The sequence below is a fragment of the Mandrillus leucophaeus genome, unplaced genomic scaffold, assembly GCF_000951045.1.
Source record: "Mandrillus leucophaeus isolate KB7577 unplaced genomic scaffold, Mleu.le_1.0 Scaffold852, whole genome shotgun sequence".
NCBI classification, from domain to species: Eukaryota; Metazoa; Chordata; class Mammalia; order Primates; family Cercopithecidae; genus Mandrillus; species Mandrillus leucophaeus.
In genome coordinates this window covers 29988-42157 of record NW_012109275.1, presented here as the reverse complement: position 1 = coordinate 42157, position 12170 = coordinate 29988, and the positions used below count along the sequence as shown (strand labels likewise).

The 12170-nt window shown below is 44.7% G+C and overlaps 1 protein-coding gene across 1 annotated transcript in view; it reads right to left on the bottom strand.

The window, feature by feature from the left end:
* Positions 1–12170, bottom strand: part of LOC105530908 (tetratricopeptide repeat protein GNN-like) — a gene marked incomplete at its 5' end in the record, with an annotated part of 36020 nt that overhangs the window by 8117 nt on the left and 15733 nt on the right. Inside the window, 2 exons of the mRNA XM_011968646.1 lie at positions 5802–5935; positions 9789–9941. Of these exons, the coding sequence (XP_011824036.1) occupies positions 5802–5935; positions 9789–9941 (287 nt within the window). The remainder of the gene's footprint in view (positions 1–5801; positions 5936–9788; positions 9942–12170) is intronic.

Here is a 12170-nt window from a genome sequence, read left to right as displayed (position 1 = left end):
CGCCCGGCTAGTTTTTTGTATTTTTAGTAGAGACGGGGTTTCACCATGTTAGCCAGGATAGTCTCGATCTCCTGACCTCGTGATCCACCCGCCTTGGCCTCCCAAAGTGCTGGGATTACAGGCTTGAGCCACCGCGCCCGGCCAATTAAAATCTTAATTACCAAAAATTGCTGGTAGCCCACTATTTTCATACCCTCTGGAAGATTACACTGTGTTATACATGTTGATCAAATGTAATAATACAGCCTGGTCACATAGCGAGACCTCATTTCTACAAAAAATGTTTTAAAAATAGTCAGGCATAGTGGCGCATGCCTACAGCCCTAGCTACTTGGGAGGCTGAGACCAGAGAATAACTTGAGCCTAGAAGTTTGAGATGACAGTGAACTACGATCATGCCACTGCACTCCAGGGCCTATGTGATAGGGACTGTCTCAAAAAAAAAAAAAGTAAAATAATAAAAGATCAAGAAAGGTGTCTCGACATTCAAGCTAACAATTATCATTAATCTGAACTCTAAAATGAAATCTGAAAAGTCAACTAAAGATCATTGTTTTCCATAGATAAAAGCACAATTGGGTTGTTCTTTCAATACTGTTAGCCTGGAGCAGAGCCATCATTTCCGTTGGATAACCCAAGACAAATTACCCAGAAAGAACCTGCCTATCCACTTCTCAGCCTACCTACAGTGACAGAGCACCCATCTACATACAGCTGTTTCTGATGTTTTGAAGACGCAAAGAATACATGATAAGGCCTCTGCCCTCAGGAGTTCACAATCTGTTTGAGAGGTTAAAATATGCACCTCAGAGAGGAAGAGAAAATGTGTGTCACAAACACGTCCTTTGTGCTCTTTCATGGATTCTGGATCCACAAAATGATCTTAGAATATAATATTAGAAAGCTCTTGTGAAGATTATGCTAGAGGAAAGGCTCTAGGTTCCTCACACCTACTTTGCAAAAATCCTGTACTGGCTTTCAGTTGCTCTTATGGTAACACCCCAGATCTTTGACTGGGCCTGAGAGGCCTGCGACCCACCCCCCGGCATCTCTCTAACATCCTCCTCGAGCACCTCCTTCTCCACATTGCTCTCTGCACTCTGGGACCTTAAAACTCCCTCCAGCCTCAAAAAATTCTGTTCCTACTGCCTAGGTGACTCTTCTCCTCCCTCTCTCCCACTACTAGTGAGCCACCTCTCATCCTGCAGATCCAATTTCAGCATCACTTCCTGAGATGCATCCCCAACCCACGTCCTTCCATCTGACAGATCAAGGTCACCTGTTAGTACTTGTATTTTCCCATGATAGCACTTTCCCCAACTATAGTTAAGCCATTGTGCATTTAGTTGTCTAACTGCTGTCTCCATGGTAACGCTTTGCACAATTGCAGTTAAATTGTGCATTTAAGTTGTCGACAGCCTTCTCCCCCAGTGTGAGCTCAGGGAAGGCAGCGTTGGTCTCTGTGGGTCTGATTCATTGTTATACTCCCAGGAACTAACATAGAGATTGTCACTTAATAGGTGCAGTAAATATTATAATAAATGAATGATAAGAATATAAGTAATTAACATTCAAATATAAGTAATCAAACATTCAGGTATTAATTAATAATCAATACCTGCACTTCTAAAGTGGGAGGGTAAATCTGAATTAGCTGAGGCATTTCCTCCATCATACATTCATTCACTTGGCAAGTGTTTATTGAGTACCTGCTAAGTGCCACCCACTGTTCTAAGAGCAGGGTATACAATGGTGGAGAAGACAGATCATGTCTTTTCTTTATAGAAAGAGAGATGAAAAAAAAGAAACCCTAGTGAACAGATAAATATATAATTTCAAGTAGTAAAGTACAGGTTGAGTATCACTTATCCAAAATACTTGAGACCAGAAGGGTTTCAGATTTCTGATTTTTTTAGATTTTGGAATATCTGCATCACGCTTACCAGTTGACCATGCCTAATCCCAGAACTCCAAAATCTGAAATGCTCCAGTGAGCATTTCCTTTTTGCATCATGTCAGCACTCAAAAAGTTTTAGATTTTGGGCTTTTGGATTAAGTATGCTCAACCTGTGCTATTTACTTTAGTACCTTAGAGGGTGACAAGGGTAAGGGTTAGGGTTAAATTCCATAAGATGGACAGGGAACTCTTTGCTGCACATTTGTGGACAGACTTTAGACAGCCTTGATGAGCTCTAAATAATTTTCAAGAGTTTCCAAAACAATTTCCTAAATAGAACAAGCCCATTTAGAGGATCACTGGCCCCCAAGCCTTCCTCAGTGTTAAGTCTCCACTTCCCTACAGGAGAGAATTTCCTTCAGATCAGCACACTGCCTCAACTCTCCCATCACTGCCTGTTTTTCTTGTTTATCTCCCACTCCACACACCTCCTCTGTCCCGATGCTTCCTCACAGCCCCTCTTGACGGCTCTCAATCGGTCCCTTTCACATCTTATTTATTCCTACCTTTGTTCCCGTAGTTCTCCCACCTAGAATTGCCCCCTTTCTCTGACAATCTATGCCCTCCACTTCCTAAAGGATCCCTTCCAAGAGATTTTCCTTGAACATCCTCTTGCTACTGACCATGGTCTTCCACATTTAGGCATGGAATATTAACTCTGTTGAGGACCTTAAAGAATGCAACACCCTTATTTTACAGATGGGGCCCAGGAACAGACTTGGGCCACAGGCATTGTGACTTGCTTCAGGTCACACAGCTGATCATGGCCAAGATAAAACCAAAACCCAATTCAATCCCCTCCAGCCAGACTATGCTTTAAATCTTTCATGTGTTATATTTTTTATTATAGCTTTATATTGCCACCTAACAACAACAACAAAAAAAAGTTGCTTGAGGTTGAAGACAGAAGTTATCTTCTTTGTTTTTGTATCCTGTAGAGCACTTAGTACAATCCTTTGAGCATGGGCAACCTAGTGTCCATCTATATGTCTCTTTATCTGTTACTGCATCCAGAAAAGACCAAGACAGATTTTTACCAAATTTAGAAGGTATGTTTGGGATGAATTAAAATACGAGCCATATGGCATTCATAAAAGTCACATTGGATAGCCTAGGGGACCACTTCAAAGTGATGGGTATCTCCCCTGCAGGGCACCCAAGGATCTGCCCCACAATGGAGACAAGCTACAGACAAAGGAAGCAAATATTAACAGTAGCTTCATATAGGAGCCACAGTCCAAAGTCACAAAGACAGATGCAAGCAATCATTTCAGTTACCTTCATGTGGATGGCTTCATGCTGTGTACATCAAGTGGGTGGTTGGACGTCGGGGGTACGGATTGTTTTTCTTTTTTCTTTTTTTTTTTTTTTTTGAAACAGGATCTCACTCTGTCACTCAGGCTGGAGTGCAATAGCAGGATCTTGGCTCACTGCAGCCTTGACCTCCCTAGCTCAAGTGATCCTCCCATCTTAGCCTTCCGAGTAGCTGGGACTACAGGTGCGAGCCACCATGCCCAGCTAATGTTTTGTATTTGTTGTAGGGATGGGGATTTGCCATGTTGCTCAGAGGCTGGTCTCAACTCCTGGGCTCAAGCAGTTCTCCCACCTAGGCCTCCCAAAGTGCTGGGATTACAGGCACGAGCCAGCACACCCAGTTGAATTGTTTTTCTTTCTAGGGTAAATTATTCTCCCAAACCACCCCAGATCAACAATCTAGTTGGGTAAGATAATACCACCATATCATCCTGATATGCATTACAACGTACAAAGTACTTAAAGGCTTGCTGAATAAATGCAGTGTAATTATATGTATACCATAGTATGCATAATTATACATGCATATTATATTATACATAGTATAATATAATCCAACTCCCATGAAACATACATAGCTGTTGACCTCAAAGTGAACTGCTTTGAGGACTAATGTTTGGTAACACTTTACTGCAGAGGGCCTAAGATATCTTTAAAAATGATTAATGGTGAGGAGTCCCAACAATTTGCGGCTCTGGCTTACTTCTTATTTTATGGAGTCCACTCAGGCACGTTTCCATTTAGATAGAAAATTTCCACTAAAGGTAGGAAAACTAAAAATACTTGTTACATGTTGAAGGACAGCTGGTTCAGAGGTCTTCATAAACAGACTACTTTCCCTCCCTCCACTCTTGCCTTTGTATACCGAAGTTATTGATTTGCTCTCACCATCACCGACTGAAACCACAGCATACAAATCTCACATTAGCAGTTGGATTAACCATCTACAATGTTCCTGTGGGCCAGAAGTGGACCTTATATTAAAGGAATCAACTTCAATCAACAGCAGGAGATAATGACGGCAAGAGATGACTCCTCACATAAAAATACTTGGTCATAACCACCTTGAGTATTGACTGCAAAATTGAAATGTAGACTTATTTAAGAAGTCACAAAAAAAAAAAAACACTGCAATTGCTGCTATTAAAGATGCCTTCATATCTGAAAGTAAATGAATATATTATCCCTCCATCACAGACCAGACACAAAAGCTGTTACATAACAGAATATTATATGAAACAATCAGATTAAACATATTAGTTCTTTGTCCATAAACTTTCTCTAAATTCGTATCTGTATTTTCTGTTTGTAAAACTGCTTCAGCTTAGAAACATTTAGTGAAAAAAAAAATGCACACACATATTCCCAAATCTACACATTGAAAATATTCTTTCCTACAGATATCAGGCATTTAAAGCTTTTTTCCTCCTCAGCAAGTGACTACCCTGAAAGCAATCACGTTTTCTTGTAAAACAGATGGTAAGCACACATGCTGGGAAAAGTAGCTGGTTTAGGTCAGGGTTTCTCAACCTCAGCACTGACATTTGAGGGTGGATAATTTTTTGTTGTGAGGGGCTTTCCTGGGCATTATAAAATGTTCAGCCACATCCCAGGCCTCCACCCACTAAATGACAGTAGCACTCCCATCTCCCAACCTGCCCCCGAGTTCCAGTCATGACAATCAAGAATTTCTCCAGACTTTCATCCTTGGGGGCAAGATCATCCCTGGTTGAAAATTACTTGTTTTGGTTGAAGTACAGATAATGCCCTGTGGCAATGAGACGTCAGGACCCCGATAGTGTTTTGTTTTGTTTTGTTTTTTTGAGATGGAGTCTTGCTCTGTTGCCCAGGCTGGAGTGCAGTGGTGTGATCTTGGCTCACCACAACCTCTGCCTCCCAGTTCAAGCAATTCTCCTGCCTCAGCCTCCTGAGTAGCTGGGACTACAGGCATGTGCCACCATGCCTGGCTAATTTTTGTATTTTTAGTAGAAACAGGGTTTCACCATGTTGGCCAGGCTGGTCTCAAACTCCTGGCCTCAAGTGACTTTCTCACCTCGGCCTCCCAAAGTGCTGGGATTATAGGCATGAGCCACTGCGCACAGCCGAGACCTATGTCTTACAGCTAAAATCAAGGGTGGGCCCTTGTGAAAAGCCATGTCATTATTTCTGGTCACATGTTACTTTAGCATCACAGATGAAAAGGTATGGAAATCTATTCATATACGGTAGAGACAATGTCTTAGGACAGAAGTGGAAGAAAGGTGGGAACCTACACTGACGGGGGCGGGGGGGAGGGGTGTGGTCAAGCAAGGGAGCTCAGCCTACAAAAGAGTGAAAAATGGGATGGAAACGATTTTAAGAGATATCTTTCCTACTAGGAGAACGTAAGTAGGTAGCAAAAAATAGTTTAAAGTTTGTGAAACAGGAGTTGCTTGGTTCAAAAATGGAGCCTTTTTAAAAATAAGCAAAGTATGCAGGTGAAACAAAGGGAAAAGTCACCTGCTTATAACAAATAGATGGGCACGATTACCTAATTTACACAACGTATCACTGAGGCTGATGTTCAGCTGCTTCCTGAGGAGTGAGGACTTGGCCAGAGTTTCTGCATTTTCCTTTATTTTTATCACTTGTTTATAATATTTAAGTACTTGCTTCCTTTGGGATCTAGAAAAGAGAAATTTAATTAAAGTTCGCATCAAAGAAGGCTGGCACGCATTCGTTCATTCATTCAACAAACATTTACTGAATGCTGGTGTTAGGACTGGGGAGCAAAGATGAGTATGACTAACTCTTGCCCTCTGAGAATTTCTTTGAGGTAGGAGGAGAGACTGGAGAGCGAAGCAGGAGTCCACCCACAAAGGACCTTGAGAGCAAACCTAAGGATTTTGACTTTAACATGAAGAGTTTTCATTAAGAGCCTGATATGATCAAATGTACATTTTAGAATCTGCCCGGGCAGAAGTGTGGAGGACAAACTGAAACAGGTGAGGCCACAGACAGGGAGACCAGTTAGGCCAGAGGAAGATAGATGAAGGTCTGAGCTGACACAGTGGCCACAGGTGCAAGGGGAGGTTTGCTAGGGTGTGGTGTTGCACTGGATGCAGTGGTGCTGATGCTGGGGGTGCTGGGGGGCTGTTGTGTGTGCAGAGAGTCATGTGGTTAAGAGCTCAAGCTCTAAAGTCAGGCAGATGTGGCGGTGGGCCACAGTGGTCAGGCTCAGGGCCCCTTCAATCAGACTTCCCAGGTGCTAACCCTGGCCCTGACACCTAAGAGCTGGGTAGCAAGCATCTCAGCCTCCTAAGCCTCAACTTCCTTATGGTCAAAATGGGGATAATAGGCCAGGCACAGTACTTCATGCCTCCCAACACTTTGGAAGGCCAAGGCGGGAAGATCACTTGAGGCCAGGAGTTCAAGGCTGCAGTGAGCTATGATCACACCACCACACTCCCACCTGGGTGAGGGAGAAAGATCCTGTCTGGAAAAAAAAAAAAAAAAAATCAGATAACAGAGCTGTTATGGGGATTAAACAAGAAAATGAGTGTAATGTGTCAGCACAGTGACTGATGATAAACATTGCTAAGATGGATCGTTAAGATGATGCCATGGTGTCTGCACCAAGTGAAGTGGGAGAAGGAGAATTCCGTCAGGAGGTGAGGGGTGGATGTGTCCAATCTTGAGCACATTGACTCTGGAGTGCCAGTGGAACACCCAAGTAAAGATGTCCGGTAAACAGATGGAAGCACATGGCTGCTGCTGATGAAGGACGCCTGAGAAGATGGAGACAAAGGGCGCTCACCTTACGGAACAGCAGCTGAAGGCCTGAGCCCTGGTGGGGCTGATGTGCTCCCTCTGAGACTAGCACGGAGCCCAGGAACCAAACTCAAGAGGATGCTGATGTTTGGGCAAGTGGCAGGGGGAGAAAAGGAACCCACAAAAGCTGAGCCAGCTTGATCACCCAGGAGAGTAGTTTCAACTCTGTCAAGTGCTTGGAGGAGAAGGCCAACAAGGTCAAAAGTGCAGAGGACACTTCGGGGTTGTTTCTGATGACTTTCATAAGAGGAGACAAAATGGGTAAGCTGGGTAAGGGAAGAAGTGCCTGGGCTCTATGCTCGTCTCAGACTGAGCGCATTCGCCCCACCAGGGCCCAGGGTTTCAGCTGCCATTCCATAAGGTGACTGTGCCGAGGATGCTGACTGAAGGATAATTACAGATGGATGGGCAAATGGTTGGGGGAAAGTAGATGACAATCATTTCACTAAGAATCTGTCACTGCTCCTCTTAAAACATTTTGTTCACTCTTCTCTCATCTGCTTTCTTAACTTTAATTTTTTAATTTGACCTCATTTGTCCAACTCTACCCAGACCCCTTCTACAAGGCCCTCAGGATCCCATGGATCATTTCTGTGGTGCTTGAGTGCTGTCTCGAGGGCCCCTGGTCCTTACGTGCTTGACAGGTGAGTCAAGTTATGTAACAAAATGTCTCCTGGTTTGAACCAACACGAAAGACACAGTCACCTAAGGATAACCTTCAACAAAGAGACGGCCGGCTTCTCCATTGTTTCCGAAGGTTGGCTGTTGACAGTGAGGCCTGGAGAAAGCCATCCATGTATGGTCATCAAGCCATCTGTGTACGGCCATGCGGAATAGTCCAGCAGTCCTCAGTGTCTCGTGATTTGGGGTGGGGCAGCCAGGCAGGAGAGATGACTCAGTCAGTATGCTACGTGTTTAGATTTTTCTTTTACGAGGCAACAGTTCTACAGTCAAGCTTTCTGCTTCTGTAAAGAAAGTCCTGTTCTCTGCTCACAGTGCTGGTCTCAATATGAGTAAGAGGCGGCGTATGTGGTGTCAAGTGCCTCAAAAAACACTTGCTGGGGAGCAAAATAATAAAATACGAATGACTCAATTTATCAGACTCTTTTAGTGTGTGCCAGGTTTTCTGCTAAGCTCTTTACATATAGGATCTCTTAATCCTCACAAAGATCTTGCCAGGAAGATACTGTTACTCCCTGCATTTTACCAAGGAGGAAATGAATGAGATACCAAGATGTTAAGTGCTTGACCTTAACAGTAACTTGTCACTGTTACTAAGTGGCAGAAATAAAAGGTGAACTCAGGCAATCAGACTCCAGAGCCCACCATCTCACCACCACTATATAGCACCCACTATTGTACCCTTAGGTCCTCCCTTAATTGGGCTACTCTTTAAAAGGTAATTACCCTTTAAATGCCTTTTAGAAAGGGTTAATACTGATTTGCACTCAAGTATTAAGAGACGATCAATATCCTATTCTTCCTGGAAGCAAAAGCAGCAAGAGGTCACCTGTCGGGTGGAAGGAAAATGACATGGAGGAACGTGGAAAATGGAAATAGAAAAGCAAGCCAGGAAACAGAGAACCCTCACCTTAAGGAACAGCAGCTGAAGCCCTGGGCCCTGGTGGGGCTGATGCACTCAGTCTGAGACAAACTTAGAGCCCAGGAAACGAACTCAGGGAGAGGAGGAAAGAGGGGCTACCAAAACAAAACTTCACAACTTCATAATGTAGCCTAGCGCATCCCTGACCATCCAGGCAGTTAAATCGGCTATGGAAGCAAGTGTGTACATGGCTCTCTGTGAGTTCACAAAGAACCTTCTCTCATAGCAGACCTGCCAAGAAAAGTAGCGGTCAGCCCTGGCAGATGCTCACACTCAGTCGGTCTGGAGGGTGGCACCTACAAGTGTGAGGCACTGAGGGGAACCCCGCACATCACAGGAGAACAAAAGGACTCCCTGAGTAAGGAGGGGAGGCTGGTGAACATGACCTGAGGCATTGGAGGCTCTGGCCTAGGTCTTGCGGAAGAGAGGGCAGGACGGTGTTGTACCGTAGACAATGGCCATGGCTGAGGGCTGCGTGGAGACCCAGAAGTAAGAGCATCTTCCTCACAAGGCCTGTGAGTGGCACTGGGAACCACTTACAACCACATTGTACTCCTATGTCCTTTCTCTACTGCCAGAACCTCCACACCGCTTGTGAGCCAAGAGCTCCTTTTTCTTTTTTTTTTTTTCTTTTCCGAAACGGGAGTCTTGCCGTGTCGCCCAGGCTGGAGTGCAGTGGCACGATCTCAGCTCACTGCAACTCCACCTCCCAGGTTCAAGTAATTCTCCTGCCTCAGCCTCCCAAGTAGCTGGGACGACAGGCACGTACCACCATGTCCAGCTAATTTTTGTATTTTTAGTAGAGATGGGATTTCACCATGTTGGCCAGGCTGGTCTCCAACTCCTGACCTCAAGTGATCCGCCTGCCTCAGCCTCCCAAAGTGCTGGGATTAACAGGTGTGAGCCACCATATCCAGTCCAACAGCTCCTTTTGAATACATTATGACAGGGTGAATCCCCAGGCTTCTGAGCAGGGCTTGAGCCAAAGTAGTATTACCAGAGTCACCCCTGAGGGGTATCCCCAGACCTCCCTGCCACTGGTGGGGGCACTTTTGGCGGTCAGACAGGGAGACACACTTCTTGAAACATTTCATAAAAACTTACTTTTTACTATCTCTCTGGGGAAAAAATAGCAAATCTGCTAAAAATTCCATAACTTCTCCAACCAGCATGTTTTTCTTGCCAAACAAGCTTTTCCTGATATTTAAGCACTCTTGAAGTTTCATTTTTGCAAGAGAGGTATTTCCAGCAACGAACCTGAAAATAAAACACATGTGCGTTTTTTACTGGGCATGTTGGTTACATTCATTGTGCAGTCAATCATAATTCTCATAAACATCTTGGATTTTATATAAAAAATCTGTCCTGGAAAATATAAAAAAGAGCAATTTATAATAGTAGAGATGCAAGAACTTCAAAGTGATTTATAAGAAATTTGTACATCTTTTTTAAAAAACTAGAGAGCTGGGCATGGTGGCTGTTGCCTGTAATCCAGTTACTCAGGAGGCTGATGCAGGAGGATTGCTTGAGGCCAGGAGTTCAAGATCAGCCTGGGTAACATAGCAAGACCCCATCTCTAAAAAAATAATAAATAAATAAGTAATCCAGGCATGGTAGTGCATACCTGTAGTCCCAGCTACTGGGCAGGCTAAGGCAAGAGGATCGCTTGATCCCCTTTCAGTGAGCTATGATTGCACCACTGCATACCAGTCTGGGCGACAGAGCAAGATCCCTGACTCTTAAAAAAAATTTAAGGCCGGGCGCGGTGGCTCAAGCCTGTAATCCCAGCACTTTGGGAGGCCGAGACGGGCGGATCACGAGGTCAGGAGATCGAGACCATCCTGGCTAACACGGTGAAACCCCGTCTCTACTAAAAAATACAAAAAACTAGCCGGGCGAGGTGGCGGGCGCCTGTAGTCCCAGCTACTCGGGAGGCTGAGGCAGGAGAATGGCCTAAACCCGGGAGGCGGAGCTTGCAGTGAGCTGAGATCCGGCCACTGCACCCCAGCCTGGGCGACAGAGCGAGACTCCGTCTTAAAAAAAAATAAAAAAATAAAAAAAGAACTATACAGCCTTATAACAAGAAGCACACGAATGAGTCTCACAAACCCAATGAATAAATACTGCATTGTACCTAGATACGCACTGCCTTGGGAATGCACTCTCTGCAAAGGCCCCGTAATTTTGTTCCTTTATTGAGAGTTAAATATTTTGACAATAATACAGACTCCTAAAAAGTAGAAAGTGGTTTTTAAGCCATACTTTGTTATGGGAAGAGAAAAAGAAATAATTGTTTGGGCTCAGTTGAGTTCCCTCAAATTTGTATGTTGAAGTCCTAATCCCCAGTATCTCAGAATGCGATTGTATTTGCAAATTAGATCCTTAAAGAAGTAAGTTAAAACGAGGTCATTAGGGTGGGCCCTAATCCAATATGATGGGTGTCCTTAGAAGAAAAGGAGGTAAGGATGGACACACACACACACACACACACACACACACACACACGCGCGCGCGCACCAAGAAAAAGTCATATGAGGACACAGGGAGAAGGCAGTCATCTGCAAGCCAAAGAGAGAGGTATCAGGAGAAAAACAAAACCCTGCTGACACCTTGACCTTGGACTTCTAGCCTGCAGAACTTTGAGAAGTAAGTTGCTATTGTTTATGCCACCCAGGCTGTGGTCCTCTGATTGTTATGGCAGCTCTAGCAGACTCATAGAATAATGTTCCAAGAAGGTGTTATTAGAGCATTGCTGGCAGCACAGAAGAGCAGATTTAACTCCTTGTGCTGTGGAATTCAGGCTTCATTAAGAAGGATTAGCATTAAACTATCAAGTAGCATCTCTCGCCATCATCAGTAGTGCCTAATTCATTGCCCAGTGCCCACTGTAGGCTTCTCTGTCTTCCCCCAACCAGGGCCTCATGCCTTGCACTTGGACACCAGGGCAGGACAGTTACGTAACTGGTCTCTCTGTGTCCACTCTTACCCGACATGTAATCCATTCTCCATGCAGCAGCAAAAGTGATCTCAAGACAGAAATCAGAGATGTCATCACCACCCTAAGTCCCTGCAATGGCTTCCCTTTGCACTTAGAACAAAATTTAAATGCCTGCCCGAGGCCCAAGGCCCAAAGCCCAAGACCCTGCACAATCAGGGTCCAGCTGCCTCCTGCTCTTTGCACACTGAGGCTTCCTTCCACTTCTAGGACAGGCCCAGCCCTCCCCCATCTCATGTTCTTCCCTCTACCAAGACTGCCCCCTCCCTCACCACATGTGGCTCCGATAGTCCACTGGGTCTCAGCTTCACTGTCCCCTCCCCAAAAAGGCATCTTGATCTGCCTTTCACAAATATTCCCCCCACCAACACACACACACACACACACACACACACCCCCCAATGCTCTAGCTCTATTTCTTGTCTGCATTTATGACAGCTTGCAATCATTTCATGGGTTGGCTCACTTATATTTTCTGTAGTACCTCCTTT